We start from the raw sequence: 25763 nt of genomic DNA, 5'->3' as shown, positions 1-25763 counted from the left end.
CCCAGTCAGCTCACCTTGCACACTGTGGAAGCTTCATTTTTTCGCTCTTTGCAATAAATCTTCCTGCTGTTCACTCTTTGGGGTCACACTGCTTTTATGAGTTGTAACACTCACTGTGAAGGTTTGCAGCTTCATTTCTGAGGCCAGCAATACCACAAACCCACCGGGAGGAACGAACAACTCCAGACACGCCGCATTAAGAGCTGTAACACTCACCACTCACCGTGAAGGTCTGCAGCTTCACTCCTGAGCGAGTGAGACCACGAACCCACCAGAAGGAAAAAACTCCGAACACATCCGAACATCAAAAGGAAAAAACTCCAGACACATCACCTTTAAGAACTGTAACACTCACCGCGAGGGTCCACGGCTTCATTCCTGAAGTCAGTGAGACCAAGAACCCACCAATTCTGGACACACTTTCACCTGGAAGAACGCTAAGTATTCCATTACAGAACACTGAGCTACAAGCAACAACTCTGAAACAATGACCTGGTTTAAACCATGATTTATGGCTTACTTTACAGGGAGGCTGGAGGCATGTGGTTGATTCAGCAATTCAGCCATGTCCATCTTTGCTCTCCAGTGTCCCCAGCACTCTAGTCTTTCCTCATGCTTGTCACCTCGTGAGTACCAGATGCTGCCAATATGGCAGGCTCCACATTTTTTCTTTCAGACGTTGTTTCGTTCTTGTCACCCAGGCTGGAGTGCAATGGCGCGATCTTGGTTCACTGCAACCTCCACCTCCCAGCTTCACGCAGTTCTCTTGCCTCAGCTTCCTGATTAGCTGGGATTACAGACACGCACCATCATGCCCGCTAATTGGCAGGCTCCACATTTCTTATGCCAGCCATCTCAAAGGGGGTAGGGGGTCAAGGGTTTTCTTTTCAGGAGGGTTTGTATTCCATCCAGTTGGGAAACCCTTTCACATCTCACAGACCCAGGTTGCATCACAAACCCTAGACCAGTCACTGGGGAGGGGAATGAGATTACCGTGACCTGGTTAGAGTGATCACGTTTCATCTAAGGAAGTAGGCACACACGTCCCCTTCAGGAAATACAGATAAGCAGGGATGGGTGAGGTAGTAGCTGTTGGACAGCAATGAACAGTGCCTAACTCAAGTTTAGTAGACATGATGCACAAAATGGAATATTTGTAGGTTGTGTAGTAATCCAACTTACAATATTGTTCTTTTGAGAAAATGTGTTCTTAGCACCAAAGAGAACTTTTGGGAAACAATACTTGAATACAATCCAAAATGCATGGAGTGAAATTCATACATTTATCTTTCAAAGTATACTTAACATAATTCCATCTTTCTTGGGCCCTTCAGGAGGTATTCTTAGAATCTTCTAGTTTGAGAATCAGAATCAGGCTGTGCCTGGTGGCCCATGCCTGTAATCCCTGTACTTAGGGAGGCCGAGGTGGGCGGATCACTTGAGGTCAGGAGATGGGGTTGCAGTGAGCCAAGATAGTGCCACTGTACTCCAGCCTCGGCAGGGCAAGGTCTTAAAAAAAAAAAAAATCAAATGTGAACATAGACTGTTATTAAAATCAAACCAACAATCACATAGACTGTTTACTATTTTTTAAATAAACTTAGAAATTATCATTTCTAGTCTTAAGGTTGAAACTTACCTTTGTTTTATCTGAGTTCCTTCCTCAGGAAAGGACCTCCAGAGCCTCTCAAAAAGTATCAAAAAACTGAAACTCACCATATCACCGCATTCCAGACAATGAGATGCCAAGCCCCTCATGCATCCCCATAGCTTCCTTCCCCCTCCCGAGTTCCTCTTTTCCCATACATTGTTACATTGCTTCCCTGCAACTGTATAAACCCTTAATTTTAGTTGGTCAGGGCAATGGATTGGAGACTGAGCTCCCAACTCCCTGAATGCAGCACCCTACTAAAGCCTTCTTCCTTGGTGGTAATGGTTGTCTCAGTGATTTCTGTGAGGGGGCAGCGGGTCCTAGAACAAAACCCTGGTGCTCTGGTGACATTCCATTGTAGATATTTAGAAGGATGGTTAACAGAGTTTACCTGTTAATTTGTTCTGCTATCCTCACAAAAAGTGGTATTGCCAGCTGCACATAAATATTTGATTCATCCACCCGCCCCCGTTCACCATCCCCCCGACCCCAGCCATGATGGCACAGGGAAACTGAGGTCGCAGGTGAGCAGCAGACCGCGTCTGGACTCCACATCCCGCGCTCATCCTGCTCCACGGCAGGAAGCTCGTTCAACACACATGCACTGCGTGCCCATGTGGGTGCCAGGCTGCGGCTGTGTCCTGGGCAGGCAAGGGGACCTAGGGAAGATGCAGGTCCAGGGGGGTGGGAAAGTAGGGGCAGAAAACCAAGATTCTCACAGCCCTGCAGTGTGGAGTAAGAGAGAGCTCATTACACCTCTTGTCAAAGGAACAAAGGATCCCCGCCAGGCCCCTCTTGTGCACCCAGCGGTCCCCCCAGGCGCCTTGGAGACCCGGCCGGGCCCGTCGCCGGCCTCCAGCCACAGGCGTCGCTGTGCGCTCGCGCGGGCCCGGGAGCCGCGTTCCGCCGGGAGCAGGCGCTGGCGCAGAGCAGGGGTTTCAGTTTCTGGCGCGAACTTCCGCCGTTCCGAAGTTGCACGGTGAATTGGCGCTATGTCTGGGGACAGCAGCGGCCGCGGGCCAGAGGGCCGGGGCCGGGGCCGCGACCCGCATCGGGATCGCACCCGCTCCCGCTCCCGCTCGCGGTCCCCTTTGTCGCCCAGGTCCCGCCGTGGCTCTGCGCGGGAGCGCAGAGAGGCCTCACAGCGCCCGAGCCTGGAGGACACAGAGCCGTCGGATTCCGGGGACGAGATGGACCCGGCCAGCTTGGAGGCGGAGGCCGACCAAGGCCTGTGCCGCCAGATCCGCCATCAGTACCGGGCGCTCATCAACTCCGTCCAACGTAAGGCGGCGCCTCCGGGCGGCGCGGGCCCGGACGGGTCGCTGTCCCCGCCCTGCGCCGGGCGCGGGGGGAGGGCACCGGAGGCAGGTGCCGGGCGCAGGCCCGGCGCGGCGCTAGTAGAGACGCGCCGGGTGCCAGCCCCTCGCAGCTCGCCGCACCTTAAATTGTTGACAAAGTGCTCCCACTTTGTGGCTGGAGCCGTACGACCTTGGCGCGGGTCCCCGAGTGGCGGGCTGGAAAAGCTGGAGGCCAGAGCCGTTCGCGGACTCGCCCGAGCCCAGCCAGCCAGTGGGGAGAGGCAGGTCACGGACTCCGCGTGCTTTGATTGCGCCCGGCAGTCCTCGGCGTGGGCTCCCGGCCTCGCAGCGGCAGCTGCAGCTGCAGCGGCACGCGAGAGCTGTCAAATGCACGTTCTCGGACCCCACCCGGACCCACGGAATCCGAATCTCTGGATGGGTCCGCGCAACTGTGGAGTGGCCCTCCAGGTGATGGTGTGTATTGCTTGAAAAGTTTGAGAACCACTCGGTTATGGAGCACTCAGAGGCTGCAGCCGGAGTCCAGCCCTTTGGGTTAAGGTTAGAGGGAGCCAGGGTTTCCTTTTAAAATTCATGCTACATAAAGGGTAGGGTGGCCTTTCTCCTTTTCCGGGCCATTTTGGTTAAAAAGATAAAGATGTTCGAAGTAATTACTCAGAGCGCAGGGGCCGGGGCTTGGCTTTACTGTTGTAGGTGATAACCTTGTCAACTGCTTATTAGTGAATGCTGAACACGTTTCCCAAAGTTTGTATTTTTAAAAATAGAAAACCGTGAGGACATACTGAATGCCGGCGACAAATTAACAGAGGTCCTTGAAGAGGCTAACACTCTGTTTAATGAAGGTAATTTGTTATTTTATGTGTTATTTCGTGTTTTATGATACTTTTAATTAGTGTTATATAAGCGCCAAATTATTGACATAAAACAACTCCCACATTTGTAATAGTGCTTTCCCAGTTCGGGAACCGTTTCATTATAGCAATAATGCCATTTTTATTATGCACTTACCATATAATAAGGGCTTTACATGAAAATTTGGGGGTAGGTTCCGCAGTCTGTGTTAAGCCCCCAGTTGATTCTGTTGCCTATTCAAGTTTGAGAACGTTACATGTGTTATCTTGTTTCTTTTTCTTGTGTTTACTGCCGTATCCCTAGTATACATTGGTTGAGTGGAGGAATTACAGAACTGAGCTAGCCTCTGAAATCCTGTTTCTTTTCCTGTCCCATTCTGTTTTGCCTTCCTCAGCTCCCTGCCATTGGTCCACCTGTAACACAGTGGAGGTGGCAAAGCCTGCAAGTGTACCTGCTGGTCTCCAGTCTGGGGTGTGTTGTGTGTGAGTGAGTGAGTGAGTGAGTGAGAGAGATCCCAGAGCACTGAACTGTAGGCCATGGGTGCTTTAAAAAATAACCTTAGTTTGAATTGAAAGCAGAGGCAGTGGTATTGGTAGCAGCTGTCTGTCTGCTTGGTGACAGAGGGGTACTCCCTGATGTGGGTACTTGGTCATAGAGCCACAGGACTACTACCCAGACCACTGTCCCCTCCAGCCCTCTCTGACGGGTCTGTGGGAACATAGGGGAGAATGCAGCCAAATACATCCTTTTTTTTTTTTTGAGGTTTGAGATGGAGTCTCACTCTGTTGCCCAGGCTGGAGTGCAGTAGCGCAATCTCGGCTCACTGCAACCTCCACCTCCCAGGTTCAAGCAATTCTCCTACCTCAGCCTCCTGAGTAGCTGGGATTACAGGTGTGCTCCATCACACCCAGCTAATTTTTGTATTTTTAGTAGAGACGGGTTTCGCCATGTTGGCCAGGCTGGTCTCGAACTCCTGACCTCAGGTAATCCACCTGCCTCCGCCTCCCACAGTGCTGGGATTACAGGCATGAGCCACCGCCCCCGGCTGGTTCCTCATATTCTTAAAGGACTAGAACGTATATTTTTAGTCATTGCTGAGGATGACTGGTTCTTTAAATGTCTCCTTTTATCACTTTATATATGCTCTCCAATTTCTTTCTTTGAGCACAGCCTCCTTACCATTCCCCATCTTAGTCTACCGCATTTGCTAACTCTCATCAAAACCTTCAGGAACCGGGTCTTTCTCCTTCACCTGGTTAAATCCCTCTACTACCCTCTTAAGTTTTGTCTTCCCTTCGCAGCCTGGACTCCCAGTCTCCTCACTGTTAGTCTTGCTTGACTTGACTCAATTACTCCCTTGATATTTACTGTGCATCTAGTCAGTTCTTTATCCCCACATCATTTCCCCCCCAGCTATTTCCAGTATTTAAAGCAATATTTTAGAGCAAAATTATTCACTCAATGGAGCCCTAGGAGTTGCTCAGCAAACAATGGATGCTGGCATTCATGGATTTGATGGTCTCAGTTTGTTAAATAAATGAAAGGGGAAGGGAGTGGGGCAGGCAGGCACAGGATACTCATGGGAGATGAAGAAGGGGTCAGTAAAAGGAAACAGCGGGGCTGAGGGGGTTGCTTAATCAGACCCTGCAGGCAACAGAGAGTATGAAAAATAGTCTGGGAACACCTACACCTGTCGCCCAGGCTGGAGTGCAGTGGCATGATCTTGGCTCACTGCAACCTCCGCCCCCCAGGTTAAAACGATTCTCCAGCTTCAGCCGCCCAAGTAGCTGGGATTACAGGTGTGCACCACCATGCGCAGCTAATTTTTGATTCCTTAGTAGAGACGGGGTTTCACCACGTTGCCCAGGCTGGTCTCAAACTTTGGAGCTCAAAGTGATCCGCCTGCCTCGGCTTCCCAAAGTGTAGGGATTACAGGCATGAGCTGCTGTGCCCAGCCTGTTTCTCCATTAATTTAAATCTTTTTTTTCCATAGCTTTTCTTAAATCCCATGTCCTCTGTCAAGCCTTTTTTGAGTATCCATCCTCGGGTCACTACCTGCTACCTGTAGACTGTTCATTTGGGTGGCTTTGCTGGGGTTGCCTGTGAAGCCATACAGAGGCATGAGCTTCCTAGTGCCAGCCTAGCACATGCCATGATTTTGGTTAGCAACTTTAGCAACTTACCTATTGCTTAGCAGCTTACCTATTGCTGTTCACAAACCACCATGCCAAGCACAGGGCCCTACATGTAGTGGGAATTTGATTTTCCTTACGTCGGCACACATGATCATCGTGATTAGGATGGGGGGAAAAGTGAGTATTAGACATGACGGATTTTGCTCAACTGGAGTTATTTAAGAGATTGTGATTCAGCTAACAGGAGTGGGAGAACTAGACAGAAAGCTGGCTTTTAGGAAGACTGGTCAGCTTTCATTAGAGATTTTGGTGAGTTGGGCACGGGAGAAAGCTTTTTTTTGTATTTGTTTTTGTTTTTGTTTTGAGACAGACTCTTGCTCTGTCACCCAGGCTGGAGTGCAGTGGCGCGATCTTGGCTTACTGCAAGCTCCGCCTCCCGGGTTCACGCCATTCTCCTGCCTCAGCCTCCCAAGTAGCTGGGACTACAGGCGCCCGCCACCACGCCCCGCTAATTTTTTGTATTTTTAGTAGAGCTGGGGTTTCACCGTGTTAGCCAGGATGGTCTCAATCTCCTGACCTCATGATCCACCCGCCTTGGCCTCCCAAAGTGCTGGGATTACAGGCGTGAGCCACCGCACCTGGCCAGGAGCACGTTTTAGAAGGAGATGTGTCAGTTGCCTATTGAGATTTTTTTTTTTTTTTTTAGTCCAGTGGGAAATCCTGGTAAGTAGTTGGAAATGTAGGGAAAATATCTATGGATAATGTGTATTTTGTAATGTGAATATTTTTTCTTTTTTGAATAGTGTCCCGAGCAAGAGAAGCAGTCCTGGATGCCCACTTTCTTGTTTTGGCTTCAGATTTGGGCAAAGAGAAAGCAAAGCAGCTGCGCTCAGACCTGAGCTCCTTTGACATGTTAAGATATGTTGAAACTCTAGTAAGTTCAAAGCTACAGACTCTGAGTAAAAAATGTTCTGTTATATATTATAATTATTTACTGTGCTCATATCCATATGCAGATGATTTCACTTCATTCTTCTTTTTTGGTCTCAGATTCCTCTGTAGAGATCTTACCAATTTAAACAGATGAAAGTAGAGCCATGTGGTGGAATCTTGGGTGGGGGCTTGGAGTAAAAATCTTGTAGCATTCTGTCTTAAGATGCTGGGTGCTATGGTCATTTGCCAATGGCCATTTTTCCTCTGTTCACTGGTGTTCTAGATCATTCTCAGTGACCTCGGACCTTTGTCCTGGGCTGGACAGAAGCCCACTCTGCGATGGCAGAGCTCAGCTGGAATTGAGTTAGGCCTGGCGAGAGGGCATGTTTTGGTCTGTCTTTGAGAATATTTCAAAACCATGTGAATATGATTGGGTTTTGCTTTTTTTATTTTTTTCCTTTGAGACAGAGTCTCGCTCTGTCGCCCAGGCTGGAGTGCAGTGGCGTGATCTCGGCTCACTGCAAGCTCTGCCTCCTGGGTTCATGCCATTCTCCTGTCTCAGCCTCCCAAGTAGCTGGGACTACAGGCGCCTGCCACCACGCCCGGCTAATTTTTTGTATTTTTAGTAGAGACGGGGTTTCACCATGTTAGCCAGGATGGTCTGGATCTCCTCATCTCGTGATCTGCCCGCCTCAGCTTCCCAAAGTGCTGGGATTACAGCCGTGAGCCACCTAGCCCAGCCAGGTTTTGCTTTTTTGGTTTTATATTTTATTCACCTTTCTTTGTCTCTTGACAAGTTTGAATAGTGGTTACCTGCAATTCTAAAACTGTTCCTTGATGAATTTACCAAAAAAGAAAAAGCACACAGAGACTGACCTTGTATCTCACTTTGTTGTCTTTTTAAAAAATTCTATTCTGGCTGGGGGCAGTGGCTCACGCCTGTAATCCCAGCACTTTGGGAGGCTGAGGCGGGTGGATCACCTGAGGTCAGAAGTTTGAGACCAGCCTGGCCACCATGGTGAAAGCCCGTCTCTACTAAAAATAGAAAAATTAGCTGGATGTGGTGGCAGGCGCCTGTAATCCCAGCTACTTGGGAAGCTAAGGCAGGAGAATCCCTTGAACCCAGGAGGCAGAAGTTGCAGTGAGCCGAGATCGCGCCACTGCACTCCAGCCTGGGCTACAGAGTGAGACTCCATCTCAAAATCAATTAATCAATCAGTCAATCTGTCAATCTGAGCCAACCTCTGTCCTAGCACAGATAGCTGCACCTCAGTGTGAACATTGCATTTCTAACTGGATGTTTATGTTAAACGGTTATTAAAATAATTTAGTACTATGAGATCTGACCAGATAGAGTAATTTTTTTGTAAAGGCATGAGGCACCAGATTATTTCCAGTTTGTTTTTCAAACTTTTCCTTTTTTTTTTTTTTTTAACTTTTTTTTATTGTGAAACATAATGCACTTAGGAAAGTGCACTGTAATACAGGTCAATAAAGTAACCATATATTGGGTATTTCTTTAAAAATTACTTTATCAGGTTAAGCTCTGTATTTTTTTATTTTTTGAGACGGAGTCTTGCTCTTGTTGCCCAGGCTGGAGTGTTGCCCAGACTGGAGTGTTGCCCAGACTGGAGTGTTGCCCAGGCAGGAGTGTTGCCCAGGCTGGAGTGCAGTGGCACGATCTCGGCTCACCGCAACCTCCACCTCCTGGGTTCAAGCGATTCTCCTGCCTCAGCCTCCCAAGAAGCTGGCATTACAGGTGCCTGCCCCCACGCCTGGCTAATTTTTAGTAGAGGTGGGGTTTCGCCATGTTGGCCAGGCTGACCTCGAACTCCTGACTTCGTGATCCACCCGCCTGGACTTCCCAAAGTGCTGGGATTACAGGCATGAGCCACCGTGCCCGGCCAAGCTCTGTACTTTAAATAACATATCAAAATAAATGCTGGAAGTCTTAAAGCATTAAATATAAAACCTTAAATTAATAGTTGTCCAGTCTCTGGGTGGAGAAGACTTTCGTACGTATAGCATCAAATATAGACACTATAAGGAAAGATTGGTGGATTTCTCTGTCAGTTAAACAGACCAAAATTGCCACGTCTGCCTACAAGGGTGCAGTGGTAGTTCGGGTGGCAAGGGAATGGAGAGGAGCTGGCCATAGCGCTCTGACCAGGCTCTTGTAGCCTTTCTTTTCTTTAAAGTCTGATTGCCTTTAATAGGGTTAAGCTCCCCGAGGGTTTTGTGATTATTGTTTATATATGATATTGCCATCGTAATTGGATAACTTCTAGGCATTTTACAGTATAATGTAATAAAAATGTACTTTCATAAAAGTAAATTCAATATAACACATTTTCTGTAAGACAGTTTGAGATGAGAGAATTATTTGACTTCCGCCAACTCTTCCCAGGAAGGCAATTTTAAGATGAGCCATTCTCTCAGTGATGCCGGGCCACTGCTCTCTGGATATACTGAGATACAAGCTGAATAGAGATTTGTAGGAAGTTGGCAAAATATTAAAATCTGAAAACCAGCTGAACTTCCTTGTGCTGTCTTGAAGCTTTTGATTTGGGATTTAATTTTATATTTATATGTTAGTGCAGCTTTACTAATACACGAACTATTGGTGATACAAAAAATCCCAGGGGGCTGAGTTCTGGCATACCTAAATCCCTCTGGCTGCCAGTGGGCTACAGCAGGGTTTCTCAGCACTGGCACTATTGATTGGCATTTTGAGCTGGGCATGTCTTTGTTTTGGGGGCCGTTACTGTGCATTATATGATATTCAACAGCCTCCATGGCCTCTACCCAGTATATGCCAGCAGCATATCAGTTGTGACACCCACAAATGTCTCCAGGTATTGCCAGAAGACCCCTGTGGGCAGGTATACCCAGGTTGAGAACCACTGGTCTAAATCATTTCACTTTCTCACCCAAAGGTTTTAAGTACATTGAGGAATGTTTTCTGCCAAAAAGAAGGTAGCTTTGGAAGCAGGACTTTAACTGTAAAGTTATCTTCACAGTAAGAAATTTAGCCAGCATGTTAAGACACTGAAAGCCGGCTTTGCGTCTGGCCTCTTAAAGGTTGAGTGATGCAGATTATTGGATGTGGAAAATGATTGCGTGTGGCTTAACTGGGTTTTTTGTTTTCCTTCATTTTTGTAGCTCACACATATGGGCGTAAATCCGCTAGAAGCTGAAGAACTCATCCGTGATGAAGATAGTCCTGATTTTGAATTCATAGTCTATGACTCCTGGAAGATAACAGGCAGAACAGCAGAAAACACCTTTAATAAAACCCATACATTCCACTTTCTGTAAGATTATTTTAAAAATCCAACAGACCAGTTATTTGTGAACCTTAAATTGCTTTTTCTTGTAGGGACAAAGATTATTTGGTATTGTAGAGGTGACAGTCATCATGCCGTTGTTTGGAGACTTTTGAAACTTTGATATGAAAGTTCATAAACACTAGGCCGGGCGTGGTGGCTCATGCCTGTAATCCCAGCACTTTGGGAGGTGGATGCAGGTAGATCATCTGAGCTCAGGAATTCAAGATCAGCCTGGGCAACATGGCGAGAACCCATCTCTACCAAAAATACAAAAAATTAGCCTGCTGTAGTGGCCCATGCCTGTGGTCCTGGCTACTTGGGAGGCTGAGGTGGGAGGATCACTTGAGCCTGGGAGGCAGAGATTGCAGTGAGCTGAGATTGCGCCATTGCACTCCGGCCTGGGTGACAGTGAGACCCTGTCTCAAAAAAGAAAAAAAAGTCCATAAACTCTAGATGTGGATGGAACCTTAAAGGATCTCTCATTCTGCTTTAGCAGAAAAGGCCAGAACCTCTTTACCAGTGCTCTCTCCTGGCTCCTTTGCTTCTAGCTCATGAGACTCTGGGTTTATCATCTTTAAAATCCTTATCATATAGGAGGATGATACCTCCTACTGAGGGTATCTTATGAGTCTCCCAACGTCTAAAGTGACATTTATTTTAATACCCTGTTAGATGACCACTGACTTGTATTTGAAGATTACTTGTCACTGCCACATAAACTGTCCAGTTCATTTTTTAGATAGAACTCTGATTTAAAAAAAAGATTTCTTTATATTTGAATGAAGTTGGCTTCTATCTTAACTTCCTGGCATGGTCCTATGGAGAAATTAAGAACAGCTCTTACTGGCTCTTCTCTAAGAGGACCTTCAAGTATACTGGTTTTGTTGCCCAGTAAATACTTTAGGGTAGCCATCTGAGTTGTTCAGTCCTTCTTTAAGTGGTATAGCTCCTGGGCATTTGTCTTTTCTAATTTGTCTTTCTAAAAACCATTGAGATTGGTAGTAGCTCGGGTAGAAGGCCTTGGAGTTGCCAATGTAGTAGTGTGGTGTGGGGTCTGGCATCTATTTTTAATAAGACTTCAGGTAACTCAGGTGCCCAGAGCCATTTGTGTATGTTCTATTTAATAGGATATAGTCCAAACTTCTTCATCTTAGGATAAAGTCTAAATCTTTGTTTTTTGCTATTGTACTAAACTCATAAATCCTAGGTTATAAAGATAAAGCCTTAAACTTTATCTCATCATCCAGCCCAATTTCCAGCCACAATGAAGTACTTAAAACTCTGTGTCTTTGTACTTGCTGTTCTCTTGGCCTCCAGTTCTTTTTCATCTTTTCCATTCGGTAAAGTTTGTTTATCCCACAGACCCCATCTTGGAAGCCTCCAGCAACTTCTCCAGACAGAGGTGTTAGCAGTGTAGGATCAGATTTCTCAACCACGTCACTCCCATGTCTAGGTAGATATCTCTGCCCAAGTGTTCTCATAGCACTTGAGCAGTACTCTCTAAATGCCCAGGATCTACCATGTTGCTTTTTTTTAATTTGATTCATTTATTTTTTTATACTGCTCCTTGTGGAGCAGGAGTGTGCCCAGAGTAGCCCACCGTGTTATATTGAAATGGATCTGTGTGCATAATGCAGCTGTCCATCTACATCGTATACTTCTGTCTCCTCAAGTGTAGGGACCACATGAGCCTTATTCTTGGGGCTTTGATCTCTACATGATGCAGACTTACATCTATTACTGTAGCCCAAGTCTGCATGAGGGCAGAATCCAGAAGGAAAAGGAATCCCATGGCTGTGACTTGCCCTGTTATCCTAAGACAGATGTGTTCTGTAGTCCTGGGCTGGGAGCCTCTGCCTTGGCCTCCCCAGATCAAAGTCTTCTGACCCCACTGGAGCTTCCCCACATACATGTTCATCCTTCCCCTGCTCTTAGAAGTTGGCTTTGCAAAACAATAGGTTGGGTGGTGGGAAGATGTCACAGGCATATTCACTGGCCTACTTTACAGGGCAGTATGAAGGTGTCTGAGGAGGTATCTGTGGTTGAGTAAAGCTCCTAGGAGTTCTTTTAGAAATACAAAGAAGGCAGAAAGGCTGTCACAAACCTTATCAAGAGTCTTAGTCTGATGTCAGCTTGTATATTACTGATGTCTGGTCTGAATTTGACTATACCATGCAAACTACTTTTAGTTAGTAAAATTAGTTTGTTCAACAAACAACAGGCGAAAAAATAAATGAAAGCATATTTTTCATTAGGTTGGGTTCAATATACGGAGAGTGCCCTGTGCCAAAGCCACGAGTTGATCGTCCAAGAAAAGTTCCTGTGATACAAGAGGAGAGGGCAATGCCTGCCCAGGTTTGTTTTAAAATGTTGCTTTTTAAAAAAACACCTTAAAGTTAAAATAGCTGTTAAAATAATGTGCATGCAATTTGGCCATTTTTTCTAAGCGTGCGGGTCTGGAGCCAGGTTTTGTCACTTAAATAATCATTTTATTTAAGCCTTTAAGCATTTTATTGGATTGGCTGCTTGTCTTTGTTTTAACTCATTTCTCTAGTTTTGATCAGTTCTCCGAAGCCAGGGTCAACCTCAGCACTGTCAACATTTACAGCTGGATAATTGTTGGTTTGGGGAGCTGTCCTGTGCATTGTAGGATGTTTAGCAGCATCCCCAGCCTCTACCTGTTATATGCTAATAGCCCCCCCCCACCCCTGAGTTGTGACAACCAAAAATGTCTACATGTGACAACAAATGTTCCCTGGGGAGGTGGGGGGAAGTCACACCCACTCGAGAACCACTGTTTCTAAACCGCCCTTTTGTATTTTGCTATTTTGTGTTCAACCTGAAAATGGTTAATCTGGTAATGTTACTCTTCTATTAAGAAATTGATATGAAAATGTTACTGAGGCCAGGCACAGTGGCTTATGCCTGTAATCCCAGCACTTTGGGAGGCCGAGGTGGGCAGATCACAAGGTCAGGAGTTCGAGACCAGCCCGGCCAATACGGGGAAACCCCATCTCTACTAAAAATACAGAAATTAGGTATGGTGGCAGGTGCCTGTAGTCCGGGCTACTCGGGAGGCTGAGGCAGGAGAATTAGGAATCTAGGAGGCAGAGGTTGCACTGAGCCGAGATCATGCCACTGTACTCCAGCCTGGGCAACAAAGCGAGAGTCCGTCTCAAAAAAAACAAAGGTTGCCGGAGTGTGGTGGCTTACGCCTGTAATCCCAGCACTTTGGGAGGCCAAGGCGGGCAGATCCACCTGAGGTCAGGAGTTGGAAACCAGCCTGGCCAACGTGGTGAAACCCTGTCTCTACTAAAAAGTACAAAAAATTAGCCGGATGTGGTGGTGGGTGCCTCTAATCCCAGCTACTTGGGAGGCTGAGGTAGGGGAATTGCTTGAACCTGGGAAACGGAGGTTGCAGTGAGCCGAGATGGCACCACTGCACTCCAGCCTGGGCCACAGAGCAAGACTCCATCTCAAAAAAAAAAAAAAAAAAAAAGTTACTGAAACCAGAAAATCTGTTTTTTTTTAAACCATAATTTTTTTTTTTTTTTTGAGACAGAGCCTTGCCCTATCACCCGGGCTGGAGTGCAGTGGCGCGATCTCGGCTCACTGCAACCTCCGCCTGCTGGGTTCAAGCCATTCTCCTGCCTCAGCCTCCCAAGTAGCTGGGATTACAGGCAGGCAACACCATGCCCGGCTAATTTTTTTGTTTTTTAATAGAGATGGTTTCACCATAATGGCCAGGCTGGTCTCGAACTCCTGACCTTGTGATCCACCTGCCTCAGCCTCCCACAGTGCAGGGATTACAGGCGCGATGTCGGCTCACTGCAAGCTCCGCCTCCCGGGTTCATGCCATTCTCCTGCCTCAGCCTCCTGAGTAGCTGGGAGTACAGGCGCTTGTCACCACACCTGGCTAAGTTTTTGTATTCTTAGTAGAGATGGGGTTTCACCCTGTTAGCCAGGATGGTCAGCAAGACCCCATATCTAAAAAAATTTTTTTTAATTAGCCAGGTGTCTTAGACAAGGTAGAATGAATTTAAAAAAAAAAAAATTAGCCAGGTGTAGTGGTGCACGCTTCTAGTCCCAGCTACTCCAGAAGCTGAGGTGGTAGGATCCCTTGAGCACAGGAGTCTGAGGTTACAGTGAGCCGAGATCATGCAAATGCACTCTAGCCTGGGTGGCAAAGCAAGACCCTGTCTCAAAAAAAAAAAGAGTTTGGGTGTACAAGAGAGAAGAAAAGGAGTTTGGGTGTGCAAGAGAGAAGAAAACGTTAATAGGCCAGTAAGTAGGTCTGTCAGCTTGATAATGACTTTTTTCAGTTAAGAAGAATGGAAGAATCTCATCAAGAAGCAACAGAGAAAGAAGTAGAAAGAATCTTGGGATTGTTGCAGACATATTTTCGAGAAGATCGTAAGTGTAACACCATTCAAAGTGGAGCAATTTGTATTTATCTGTTCACTGAGGTTACTTGTATTTAAAAGGCAATTTCAGCTGTATGTAATATTTGAATAAATACATATGCATTTTATGAGGATTCTTCTCCCCTTTAGAAATTTCATGTGGGCCGGGCGCGGTGGCTCACGCCTGTAATCCCAGCACTTTGGGAGGCCGAGGCGGGTGGATCACGAGGTCAGGAGATCGAGACCATCCTGGCTAACACGGTGAAACCCCGTCTCTACTAAAAATACTAAAAATTAGCCGGGTGTGGTGGCGGGCGCCTGTAGTCCCAGCTACTCGGGAGGCTGAGGCAGGAGAATGGCGTGAACCCAGGAGGCGGAGCTTGCAGTGAGCCGAGATCGCGCCACTGCACTCCAGCCTGGGCGACAGAGCGAGACTCCGTCTCAAAAAAAAAAAAAAAAAAAAAAAAAAAAGAAATTTCATGTGAAAACTTTGAAGTTAACGTTTTCATTTTTATCTTTAAAAGATGGGGATTTTTTTTGTTACAAAATGAAATATGCCATTCAAGTGAGAAATGTCAAAAGTACCTGTTCCACCTCCCCTCATTATAAAATGTAATGTGTATATTTTCAGATTATTTTATCAGTTTTATACACACCTACCTAAATAGTTTGTTTTGGCCGGGCGTGGTGGCTCACACCTGTAATCCCAGCACTTTGGGAGGCTGAGGTTGGGAGTTCGATACCCGCCTGACCAACATGGAGAAACCTCATCTCTACTAAAAATACAAAATTAACCGGGTGTGGTAGTGCATTCCTGTAATCCCAGCTACTTGGGAGGCTGAGGCAGGAGAATCGCTTGAACCCGGGAGACAGAGGTTGCGGTGAGCCAAGATCACGCCATTGCACTCTAGCCTGGGCAACAAGAGTGAAACTACGTCTGAAAAAAAAAAAAAGTTTGTTTTTTTCTTTTTTTCCAAGCTAATCATAATATGCACATTCTTCTGCTACGTGACTTTTCCATGTGGACATTCTTCCACATCATTTCATATAGATCTCCCTTGTTTTGTTCACTGATTCCCATTATATGGCTGTACTGTAAATATATTTAACAGATCCTCCATTAATGGATGATTAAGTTCCTTTTTTTTTTTTTTTTGAGACAGAGTCTCGCTCTGTCGCCCAGGCTGGAGTGCAGTGGCGCGATCTTGGCTCACTGCAACCTCTCCCTCCTGGGTTCACGCCATTCTCCTGCCTCAGCCTCCCAAGTAGCTGGGACTACAGGCACCCGCCACCACGCCTGGCTAATTTTTTTGTACTTTTAGTAGAACCTGGGTTTCACCGTGTTAGCCAGGATGGTCTTGATCTCCTGACCTTGTGATCCACCCACCTCGGCCTCCCAAAGTGCTGGGATTACAGGCGTGAGCCACCGCGCCCGGCCAAGTTCCTTTTTTTTTTTTTTTTTTTAGGAGACAGAGTCTCACTCTTTCGCCCAGACTGGAATGCAGTGGCACCATCTCAACTCACTGCAACCTCCACCTCCTGGATTCAAGCAATTCTCCTGCCTCAGCCTCCTGAGTAGCTGGGATTACAGGCGCACACGCCACCACATCTGGCTAATTTTTTTTCTGTATTTTTAGTAGAGACATTGTTTCGCCATGTTGGCCAAGCTAGTCTTGAACCCCTGACCTCAGGTGATCTGCCAGCATCGGCCTCCCAAAGTGCTGGGATTACAGGCGTGAGTGCCATGCCCAGCTGGATGATTAAGTTCTTTATAGCATTTTACTCTTGTATAAATTGCTGAAGTAAAAAATCTTAGTATGTAATTTTGTGCACTTACATTTGTATTTCTGTAGCACAGCTTCTTAGAGGTGGTTTCCAAGTCAGTGGGCATACATGTTTTTAGTAGAGATGCCAAATTGGCCTCCAGAAGGGTTGGATTGATTTGCACTCCTGCAGCAGGATGAGTACACATCCTTTCTTTGTCTCTGGCTAACGCTAGAGTGTACTGATATTAATGATAAGCAAAAATCAATTTTTTTTTTCTCTTTTTGTCTATAGCTGATACCCCAATGTCCTTCTTTGACTTTGTGGTTGATCCTCATTCTTTCCCTCGTACAGTGGAAAACATCTTTCATGTTTCCTTCATTATACGGGTAAGATTAAAGATTATTTTTCTAATTGCTTTTATATGCTTTTAAAAGGATACATAAGAAAAGCTGTAGAAGGGAGCTGGCAAAGGTATCTGTATACACTAGCCAGTATATGTTTCAGACCCATTGTAGCAAAACATTAATTGGCATATTAGGTAGAAGAAGCTAGCTAAAATTTTATATGCTTGCTTTTATGTTTTAGAAATTATTTAGAGAAAGAATTGGAAAAATTTGAATATGGAACTTTAGATTAGATAACAGTATGGTATAAATGTTAAATTTCCTGAATTTGATAGTTGTCATGTTGTATAATATCCTTGCTCTCAAGAAATACACACTGAAAGATTAGGGAAAAGAAGCAGGCCGCCTATCATTCTCACTTCATTCATAAATAATAATATGTAGAGTGATAAAGTAAACGTGGTAACTAACACTTTAACGACCGATGAATATGGGTAAAGGATATATGCCACGTGTTTATAGTAGTCTTATAGCCCTTTAAGTCTGAAATTATTTCAAAATTGGTTTTAAAACTCTACTCAGATATGTACCATGGAAATTTGCTTTAGACTATCTTTAATCTTACTTCAGGTTGCATTCCCACATGTAAGATGAATTTGATTGTAACCTTAGAGAAAAGCCTATGTCTACCAACGTATTTTCTCAGAAATAATAACAAAGGCATATTTTGCCAGTGGTCCCAGTGACAGAATTATGCAGAATAAAATGTGGAGTATTCCAAAATATGTATAAATCAGTTAAAGAGACAAGACGAGTTTCACTTAAGAGATTCTCAGGATGGAGGCTGTGTCTCGGTGAAAGAGCTGATTAGAAACCCAAAGATACCCTGTGTAAATAAAAGATACTAGGGAAGTCTTATCTATATCATCACCTTATTATTGCTATGGTGTAATTTGATTTTCTGAGATACTGAATTTTCTGAGTAATTTTTTCCATCTAGTGCGTATAGGTTTGAGTCTTAAATGTTTGTCTTCTCCTAAAATCATGTTTTCGTTTTAGGATGGTTTTGCAAGAATAAGACTTGACCAAGACCGACTGCCAGTAATAGGTAAATGATACTATGTTTGGAAAAATTAGTTTTAGAGAAAATATATTTGTTAGTAGAATTTAAGTATTTTACTAAATGTAAATGAATTTTCAATGTAGATTAACTTTTACAATATTGTATCTTGATTAACTACCTGAAGATACTGAAAACATGGCCAGCATCTAAAATTTTGATGGATTCATCTATATCATTGATTGAACATCTGCTGTAAATATTAACAAAGAAATGATATAATTTCCCTCAGATCTTAATTTAGAAAGTTGGTGATTGCAGTCATTTTTGTAGTATCCCTCTTTCTAATCACGTTTTGTCAGATGCCGGCACCTTCTTTTCTTTTTGAGGTTCTATGAATCTTTCATTCTTACCTGAATAATTTCACACGCTCCATTACTCATGTCCTCCTAAGGTCTCCTGTGGAGAGTGAATATTTCCATCACACTTACTTGCTACTTTCAATGTTCTCAATGTCCTATTGGACTCACTAGGGCTTAGCTTTGTGGTTGACACATAGATATGCAGATTTTCAAATGTCTGGAATGTGTTACTCTACTACATGTTTTTTGAAATGGAAACAGATGGAATGACTGGCTACTGTAATAATACTACAGCAGCTCCATAATGCATGAAATCCTAAAAAGTATGTAATATTATAAGTATCTTTTCAATACAGGTTTCATTGCTATTATTCATCAGTTTCCGTTTAGATTACCTGTTCCGATTTAATAACCTTTGATAAATTTGAAAAATTTGTCTTTCAAACAGAGCCTGTTAGTATTAATGAAGAAAATGAGGGATTTGAACATAACACACAAGTTAGAAATCAAGGAATTATAGCTTTGAGTTACCGTGACTGGGAGGTAAAGCTCTGCCTGTTGCCCCTGCATAGTTCTGACTCTGCCTTCACTTGCAGTAAGCCCAATGCCTAAATGTTCATTATTGTCTGCCAGGAGATTGTGAAGACCTTTGAGATTTCAGAGCCTGTGATTACTCCAAGTCAGAGGCAGCAGAAGCCAAGTGCTTGATGCTAGCTGAAGGTAACCTTTTCAATGGGATGGCTACACAGTTCTATTAAAGTTCATTTGGCAATCCAAAGTATCCCTTTTCCCCATTCCAGTGAAATTTGGATTTTTGCCTCCCTGTAGTGCCCCATTCTTAGAACTGTGTGTAACAGGTGAGAAAGGGATAGTGGTTCTGCATTCCCTTCTCTGGATTGATTAAATTTGTGCTGTTAAGATTTGCAGCTGAGGCCAGGCATGGTGGCTCACGCCTGTAATCCCAGCACTTTGGGAGGCCAAGGCAAGTGGATCATGAGGTCAGGAGTTCGAGATCAGCCTGACCAACATGGTAAAACCCCATCTCTACTAAAAATACAAAAATTAGCTGGGCGTGGTGGCATGCACCTGTAATCCCAGCTACTCAGGAGGCTGAGGCAGGAGAATTGCTTGAACCCGGGAGGCGGAGGTTGCAGTGGCTGAGATCGTGCCACTGCACTCCAGCCTGGGAGACAGAGAAAGACTCTGTCTCAAAAAAAAAAAAAAAAAAGACTTGCAGCTGAAAGAAGCAGTGCAGGATTGTTCTTGGTTTGGTGGGTTTTGTTTTTGTTTTTGTTTTTAATAAAAAATAGGGAAGGGGTCTCACTATGTTGCCCAGGCTGGTCTCAAACTCCTGGGCTCAAGGGATGCTCCCATCTCAGCTTCCCAAAGTGCTGGGATTATAGGTATGAGCCACCGTACCCAGCTGCTGCTTTTCCCCCAACAAACTGGTAAATTAGATAAGTGAAATATTGAATCCTCTCATCCATGTTGTTGTTCACCAGATTTGCTTATTTTATAAGTACAAAGCAGAAAAGGAGGATTAGGATAGAATTACCTTAGAATAATCTTGGTAAATTGGCATTTCTAAAATTTGTATTAGGCTATGAAAGAATTCTTCTTCATTTTTATGAAGGGTAACATTTCTAGAAAGAAATCTTAATAATGATCTGACATTTTGTAGTGCAGACAGTTGTGGGTGGGAATCAGAAGATCTAGATTCTATCGGCTATGCCCCTTACTTTATTTATTTATTTTTGCCCCTTACTTTAAAACCTTGGGCAAGTCACTTAATCTCACTCAACTTCTTTTTTTTTTTGAGACAGAGTCTTGCTCTGTCACCCCCAGGCTAGAGTGCAGTGGCACGATTTCAGTTCACTGCAATCTCTGCCTCCCGGGTTCAAGCAATTCTCCTGCTTCAGCCTCCTGAGTAGCTGGGATTATAGGCACCTGCCACAGTGACCAGCTAATTTTTCTATTTTTAGTGGAGACGGGGTTTCACCATGTTGGTCAGGCTGGTCTTTAACTCCTGACCTCGTGGTCCGCCCGCCTCGGCCTCCCAAAGTGCTGGGATTACAGACGTGAGCCACTGCGCCTGGCTTCAACTTTATTTTTTTTTAATCTATAAATACATCTATAAAATGGGAAGATTTTCAAGCTAGATCATCGCTAAGGATTTTTTTTCTAGCTCAAATTTTCTGATTTTGAGCATTAAAATAAACTTTTTTGTACTTAATGTAAACACTTAATATGTGCTTCAATTAATTGAAATACTTTTGTTCCAAGTTGTAAAAATATTTTAAATGAAGGGAATAGGCCAGGCGCGGTGGCTCACACCAGTAATCTCAGCACTTTGGGAGGGCGAGGCAGGCGGACCATGACGTCAGGAGATCAAGACCATCCTGGCTAACACGGTGCAACCCCGTCTCTACTAAAAGTACAAAAAAATTAGCTGGGCGTGGTGGTGGGCGCCTGTAGTTCCAGCTACTCAGGAGGCTGAGGCAGGAGAATGGCGTGAACCTGGGAGGCGGAGCTTGCAGTGAGCCTGAGATTGTGCCACTGCACTCCAGCCTGGGCGACAGAGCGAAACTCGTCTCAAAAAAAAAAAAAAAAAGAAAAAAGAAGAAGGGAATAAATATGGAATAAATTTAAGATATATAATGTGGATTACGCTGGGCCCTACTCACTGAGGAGGGCTAATTGTTGGATTTCATTTATGTATATTATATGAACTTTTGGTTTATCATTTATAAACTGTTAACCAGCTATTCTTCCCCTTTTTAGGACTCAAATGGATAGTGAAGTCCAAAACAGAAAGCGGCATGTATTGTACATATTGTATGATTCAACATTTTTAAAGGCAGATTGTTTTTAGTAAAATGTAGCTTTTGATAGTTAATAAATTTGTCATGGTTGTCTTTGATTAAAGGAAACTCACCGCCATATTCACAAATAATTGTAGTTGCTCTTTATTTTCTAATTATTGGAGAGTGTCTCCTTTGTCTATTCCTGTCCCAATGAAAGTTTTACTTAGGTTGTTAATGCCCTGCGGACCATTATGATTCCTTTTACTTCTTTTTTGCCACAAAGCTAGCTAGTCAAGTCAACAAATAGGTTGTATCATATGAAACTGTTGTTTTTATAGGTAAAATACGGTCAAATATGAGTAATTTCCTATGATTCAGCCTCTGATTTACACACAAGAAACTATTAAATCCTCTGGCAAGCCAGGCTGGACCACTTACCCCAGCAACATCAGCCCTGGTTCCATCTTACCAGCATGCTACTCCATGCTTCTCATCTCGGCTATGCTTTCAAGTCTAGTCAGTTTCTTCTCCCAGTGCCCACTTTGCTATTTCATGTTTTCTCACTGCTTCCCTCTGGCATCAGGTGTAGAGGCGTCTTTTCTGTGGAAGACTCTGGGCTCCAGTGCTTCCTGCCTCCTAGGGGAGCCTGCTCTCTCAGTCATCCCCTTGACCTGTATCTGGAGTTTTCCCTTCAACGAAGCCCATCTCTGATTTTAAAAACATTACCATGACCCTCTTCAAGCTGCTATCCTATCACCTCTTTAATGAGAATCACTTGTCTCCCCTCATGTCAGTCCGTGGCAGTGTGGCACCTCCTTTTCCACTCATCGAGTCTGTTGTATGCCAGATTTCCTAATTCCTTTCCAAATTGTTAACTCCAGTGGATATATGGCTGTGCATTTGACACTTGGAGATCTATGCCTTGAAACTGTGTATCCTTGATGTCTGTTGCTTTCCCTGGTTCCCCTTTCATAGTCACTGTCATCATTTATGCTGACATTTACACCATGAACAGTCTGACAACTTTGATGCCTAAACTTCTTGAAAATGTTACAGATACATGCAATCAGTTGCTCACTGGACAGCTTGTGGGTTATTTTAGACATGTACAAAACAGCCCTTCAAATCTCCCTAGAAGACCTATACTGGCACTTTTACGACTTTATTTTCTCAGATGGAAAACTAGGATTGCCCCCACCCTCCAAACCCTTACCTTAACCAGTGACTAATCCCAATCTGATCTCTTCTCTCAGTTTGCCCAGGTTACTACCACAGACTGCAATCTGTTATCTCCTACTTCTGTCCTTCAGGTCTCTTCTGCTTCTTCAGAACCACTTGTCATATTACTCGGATTTCCCATTGCCTTCAAGATTGAAAAAAATCTGAACTCTTTAGTGATGTTCAAAGCCTCGAATGCTCAGTTCCTTTCCCTACATTTCCAGGCCCGCTTCCTCAGGACTCTAAACTCTAGCATTTATTTTTTTGTTAAACAGCTTTAGTGAAATATAATTCACACCAGATGCGGTGGCTCACGCCTGTAATCCCAGCACTTTGGGAGGCCGAGGCAGGCGGATCACCTGAGGTTGGGCGTTCAAGACCAGCCTGTCTCTACTAAAAATACAAAATTAGCCAGGCATGCTGGTGCATGCCTGTAATCCCAGTGACTCGGGAGGCTGAGGCAGGAGACTCGCTTGAACCAGGAAGACAGAGGTTGTGGTGAGCTGAGATTGTGCCATTGCACTCCAGCCTGGGCAACAAGAATGAAACTCTGCCTCAAAAAAAAAAAAAAAAAAAAAAATATATATATATATATATATACACACACACACACACACATAATATATATATAATTAACATACCTACAATTTCTACGTAAACTGTATAAATCATTTTTCATCTATTCATAGGGCTTAGCAACCATTACCACAATCTAATTTTTGAACATTTTTGTTCCCCTGACCCTGAACCCATTAGCTGTCACGCTACCTCACCTACCATTCTGACCTCTTACCCCTAAGCAACCACTAATCTACTTTCTGTAAATTTGCCTGTTCTAGACATTGCACATAAATGGAATTATACAACATGTAGTCTTAACACCATAACTTTCTAAGTTCTTGTCTAAAGTTGCCCCCGTTTTTATCTTTCATTTTTCTACTTTCTACTTGTTTCAAACTTTCCTAATTTGAGAAACTTAAAAGTGGTTACATTTTGTAAACCAAGGCCATGTTGCTTTTCATTTTGTACCTTTTTGTAACTATTGAACTTTTTTTTTTGGGGGGAAGGAGTCTCACTCTGTCGCCCAGGCTGGAGTGCAGTGTTCCGCCTCCCAGGTTCATGCCATTCTCCTGCCTCAGTCTCCTGAGTAGCTGGGACTACAGGCGCCCGCCACCATGCCTGGCTAATTTTTTTGTATTTTTAGTAGAGAACGGGGTTTCACCGTGTTGGCCAGGATAGTCTTGATCTCCTGATCTCGTGATCTGCCCGCCTCGGCCTCCCAAAGTGCTGGGATTACAGGTGTGAGCCACCACGCCTGGCCAACTATTGAATTTTCTAACCTGTACTTTTTACTTTTTAAAGTTATCAACAGTGGCCAGCGCAGTGGCTCACACCTGTAATCCAGCATTTTGGGAAGCTGAGGCGCGTGGATCACTTGAGGTCAGGAGTTCAGGACCAGCCTGGCCCATGTGGTAAAATCCTTTATTAAAAAATACAAAATTAGCTGGGCATGGTGGCGGGCACCTGTAATCCTCAGAGGCTGAGGCAGGAGAACTGCTTGAACCTGGGAGGTGGAGGTTGCACTGAGCCAAGATTGGGCCACTGCACACCAGCCTGGGCGACAGAGTGAGACTCCATTTCAAACAAGTAAAGATAAAATAATCAACAGTGGTTATTATGAGCTACTTTTTCTTTAAATTTCTGAACTGAAAAATACATGTTATATTTTATTTTTTGAGATGGAGTTTCACTCTTGTCTCCTAGGCTGGAGTGCAATGGCGTGATCTTGGCTCACTGCAACCTCTGCCTCCCGGGTTCAAGAGATTCTCCTGCCTCAGCCTCCTGAGTAGCTGGGATTACAGGTGCCTGCCACCACTCCTGGCTAATTTTTGTATTTTTAGTAGAGACGGGGTTTCACCATGTTGGCCAGGCTGGTCTCAAACTCCTGACCTCAGGTGATCCACCTACCTCAGCCTCCCAGAGTGCTGGGATTATAGGCGTGAGCCACTGCACCCTGCCATGTTATCTTTTAAAAATAAAACTTGGCCAGGCGTGGTGGCTCACGCCTGTAATCCCAGCACTCTGGGAGGCCGAGGTGGGCGGATCACGAGGACAGGAGATCTAGACCATCCTGGCTAACACGGTGAAACTCCGTCTCTACTAAAAATACAAAAAATTAGCCTGGCGTGGTGGCAGGTGCCTGTAGTCCCAGCTACCCAGGAGGTGGAGGCAGGAGAATGGCGGGAACCCAGGAGGCGGAGCTTGCAGTGAGCTGAGATCGCGCCGCTGCACTCTGGCCTGGGCGACAGAGCCAGAATCCATCTCAAAAATAAATAAATAGATAAAACTCATCACCTTCCCAAAGCCTTTTCCTCCAGGGTTTTGTCAATAGTACCTTGTTCTTAAATCAGTTGTCCTGTCTGTTCTCATCTCATGTATTCACAAATCTTTTCCATAGATGTCTCCAAGGGCTGGGGAGGAGCCTTATTTCTGTGCTGACGGTGGTAGGAATCAGGGTGGAATTGTGGCCATGCCTTCCTCCTGTCTCCGCTGCCTAAGAAGTTATCATCCAAGCTCCATTCTCAGTTCCCTGTAAATTGCTGCCCTACTCTAGTCCATATTTTCAATAAAACACTTTATACTGCATAACCAGACGTGCTATTTTTTTTCTTCAGTGTTTTCTTCCCCACATGAGTTGTAAACCCCTTGAAGTACAGAGGGGCTACGTGCTAGAGTCATTGCTCCTGGACAGAGTTAGGGTTTAGGCTTAGGAATATGATATTAAGTTTTAGGTGGATTGGACAGTACAAGACAATGTGTTTCTGCATAATTGTAACAGGCTTGTACATCCTCTGCTATATTTACTCCTACAGAGAGGGAGCCATGCCGCTTTAGTCAAGATCAACTCAGAGGCTGTGAAATTGTAGGTTTCTGGATTTCTAGAAAAGTGTTGCGATTAGCAGTGTTAAAAGAATAATGAAAAGCATAGTGAAGGATGAAGGTGTGTGAGTTAAGACTTTTTGGAGTCTTGGAGGGGGAGATTTAAAAATGGCTACAATTTTTTTTTTTTTTTAGACAGAGTCTCGCTCTGTCCCCCAGGGTGGAGTGCAGTGGCCAGATCTCAGCTCACTGTAACCTCTGCCTCCTGTGTTCAACCGATTGTCCTGTCTCAGACTCCCGAGTAGCTGGGATTACAGGCACGAGCCACCACACCCGTCTTACTTTTTTTTTGTATTTTTAGTAGAGATGGGGTTTCACCTTGTTGGCCAGGCTGGTCTTGAACTCCTGACCTCAAGTGATAACGCCTGCCTCAGCCTCTCAAAGTGCTGGGATTATAGGTGGGAGCCACCATGCCCAGCCCAAAGTTTTTTTGATAGGAGTCCGCTTTCCCTTTCCTTGGATTTAAGCTGGTCTTGGTGACTTATGTGACCAGTAGAATACAGAAGTGATGTTCTGGGACTTGTGAGGCTAAGTCATAAGAAGCCTTCTAGCTTCCAACAGGCCTCTTGGAATACACATTCGTGGAGTCGTGAGTCACCGAATAATAAGTCCAACTACCACGTGGCACTGAAACCACATGGAGAGCTGC

At 44.7% G+C, this 25763-nt stretch overlaps 1 protein-coding gene across 3 annotated transcripts; it reads left to right on the top strand.

The window, feature by feature from the left end:
• Positions 1-21102, top strand: NSMCE4A (NSE4 homolog A, SMC5-SMC6 complex component). 3 transcript variants are annotated; one of them, XM_031015613.3, is made up of 11 exons: positions 1-2932; positions 3732-3809; positions 6758-6888; positions 10050-10201; positions 12472-12571; positions 14539-14629; positions 16678-16772; positions 17790-17838; positions 18601-18695; positions 18786-18872; positions 20934-21102. In XM_031015613.3, exons 1-10 carry the CDS (start codon positions 2644-2646, stop codon positions 18858-18860), a joined length of 1155 nt encoding a protein of 384 aa, XP_030871473.1. In that variant the 5' UTR covers positions 1-2643; the 3' UTR covers positions 18861-18872; positions 20934-21102. The 3 variants fall into 3 exon arrangements, 2 of the variants coding, with proteins under 2 accessions (XP_030871473.1, XP_055209858.1); XR_004071630.3 differs by lacking the exon at positions 18601-18695; XM_055353883.2 differs by lacking the exons at positions 16678-16772; positions 17790-17838; positions 18601-18695; positions 18786-18872; positions 20934-21102 and adding an exon at positions 16089-16641 and having other exon boundaries at positions 14539-14633.
• Positions 21103-25763: the final 4661 nt, after the last annotated feature.

This window comes from Gorilla gorilla, chromosome 8 (genome assembly GCF_029281585.2).
Source record: "Gorilla gorilla gorilla isolate KB3781 chromosome 8, NHGRI_mGorGor1-v2.1_pri, whole genome shotgun sequence".
NCBI lineage: Eukaryota > Metazoa > Chordata > Mammalia > Primates > Hominidae > Gorilla > Gorilla gorilla.
This window is presented reverse-complemented; position numbering and strand designations above follow the sequence as displayed.

Excerpts from the sequence above, each read along its gene's own strand:
- NSMCE4A (XM_031015613.3), top strand. The coding sequence starts at position 2,644 with ATGTCTGGGGACAGCAGCGGCCGCGGGCCAGAGGGCCGGGGCCGGGGC. Across the intron at positions 6,889-10,049 it reads TAAGATATGTTGAAACTCTA|CTCACACATATGGGCGTAAA; the intron begins GTAAGTTCAAAG and ends TCATTTTTGTAG. Across the intron at positions 12,572-14,538 it reads AGAGGGCAATGCCTGCCCAG|TTAAGAAGAATGGAAGAATC; the intron begins GTTTGTTTTAAA and ends GACTTTTTTCAG.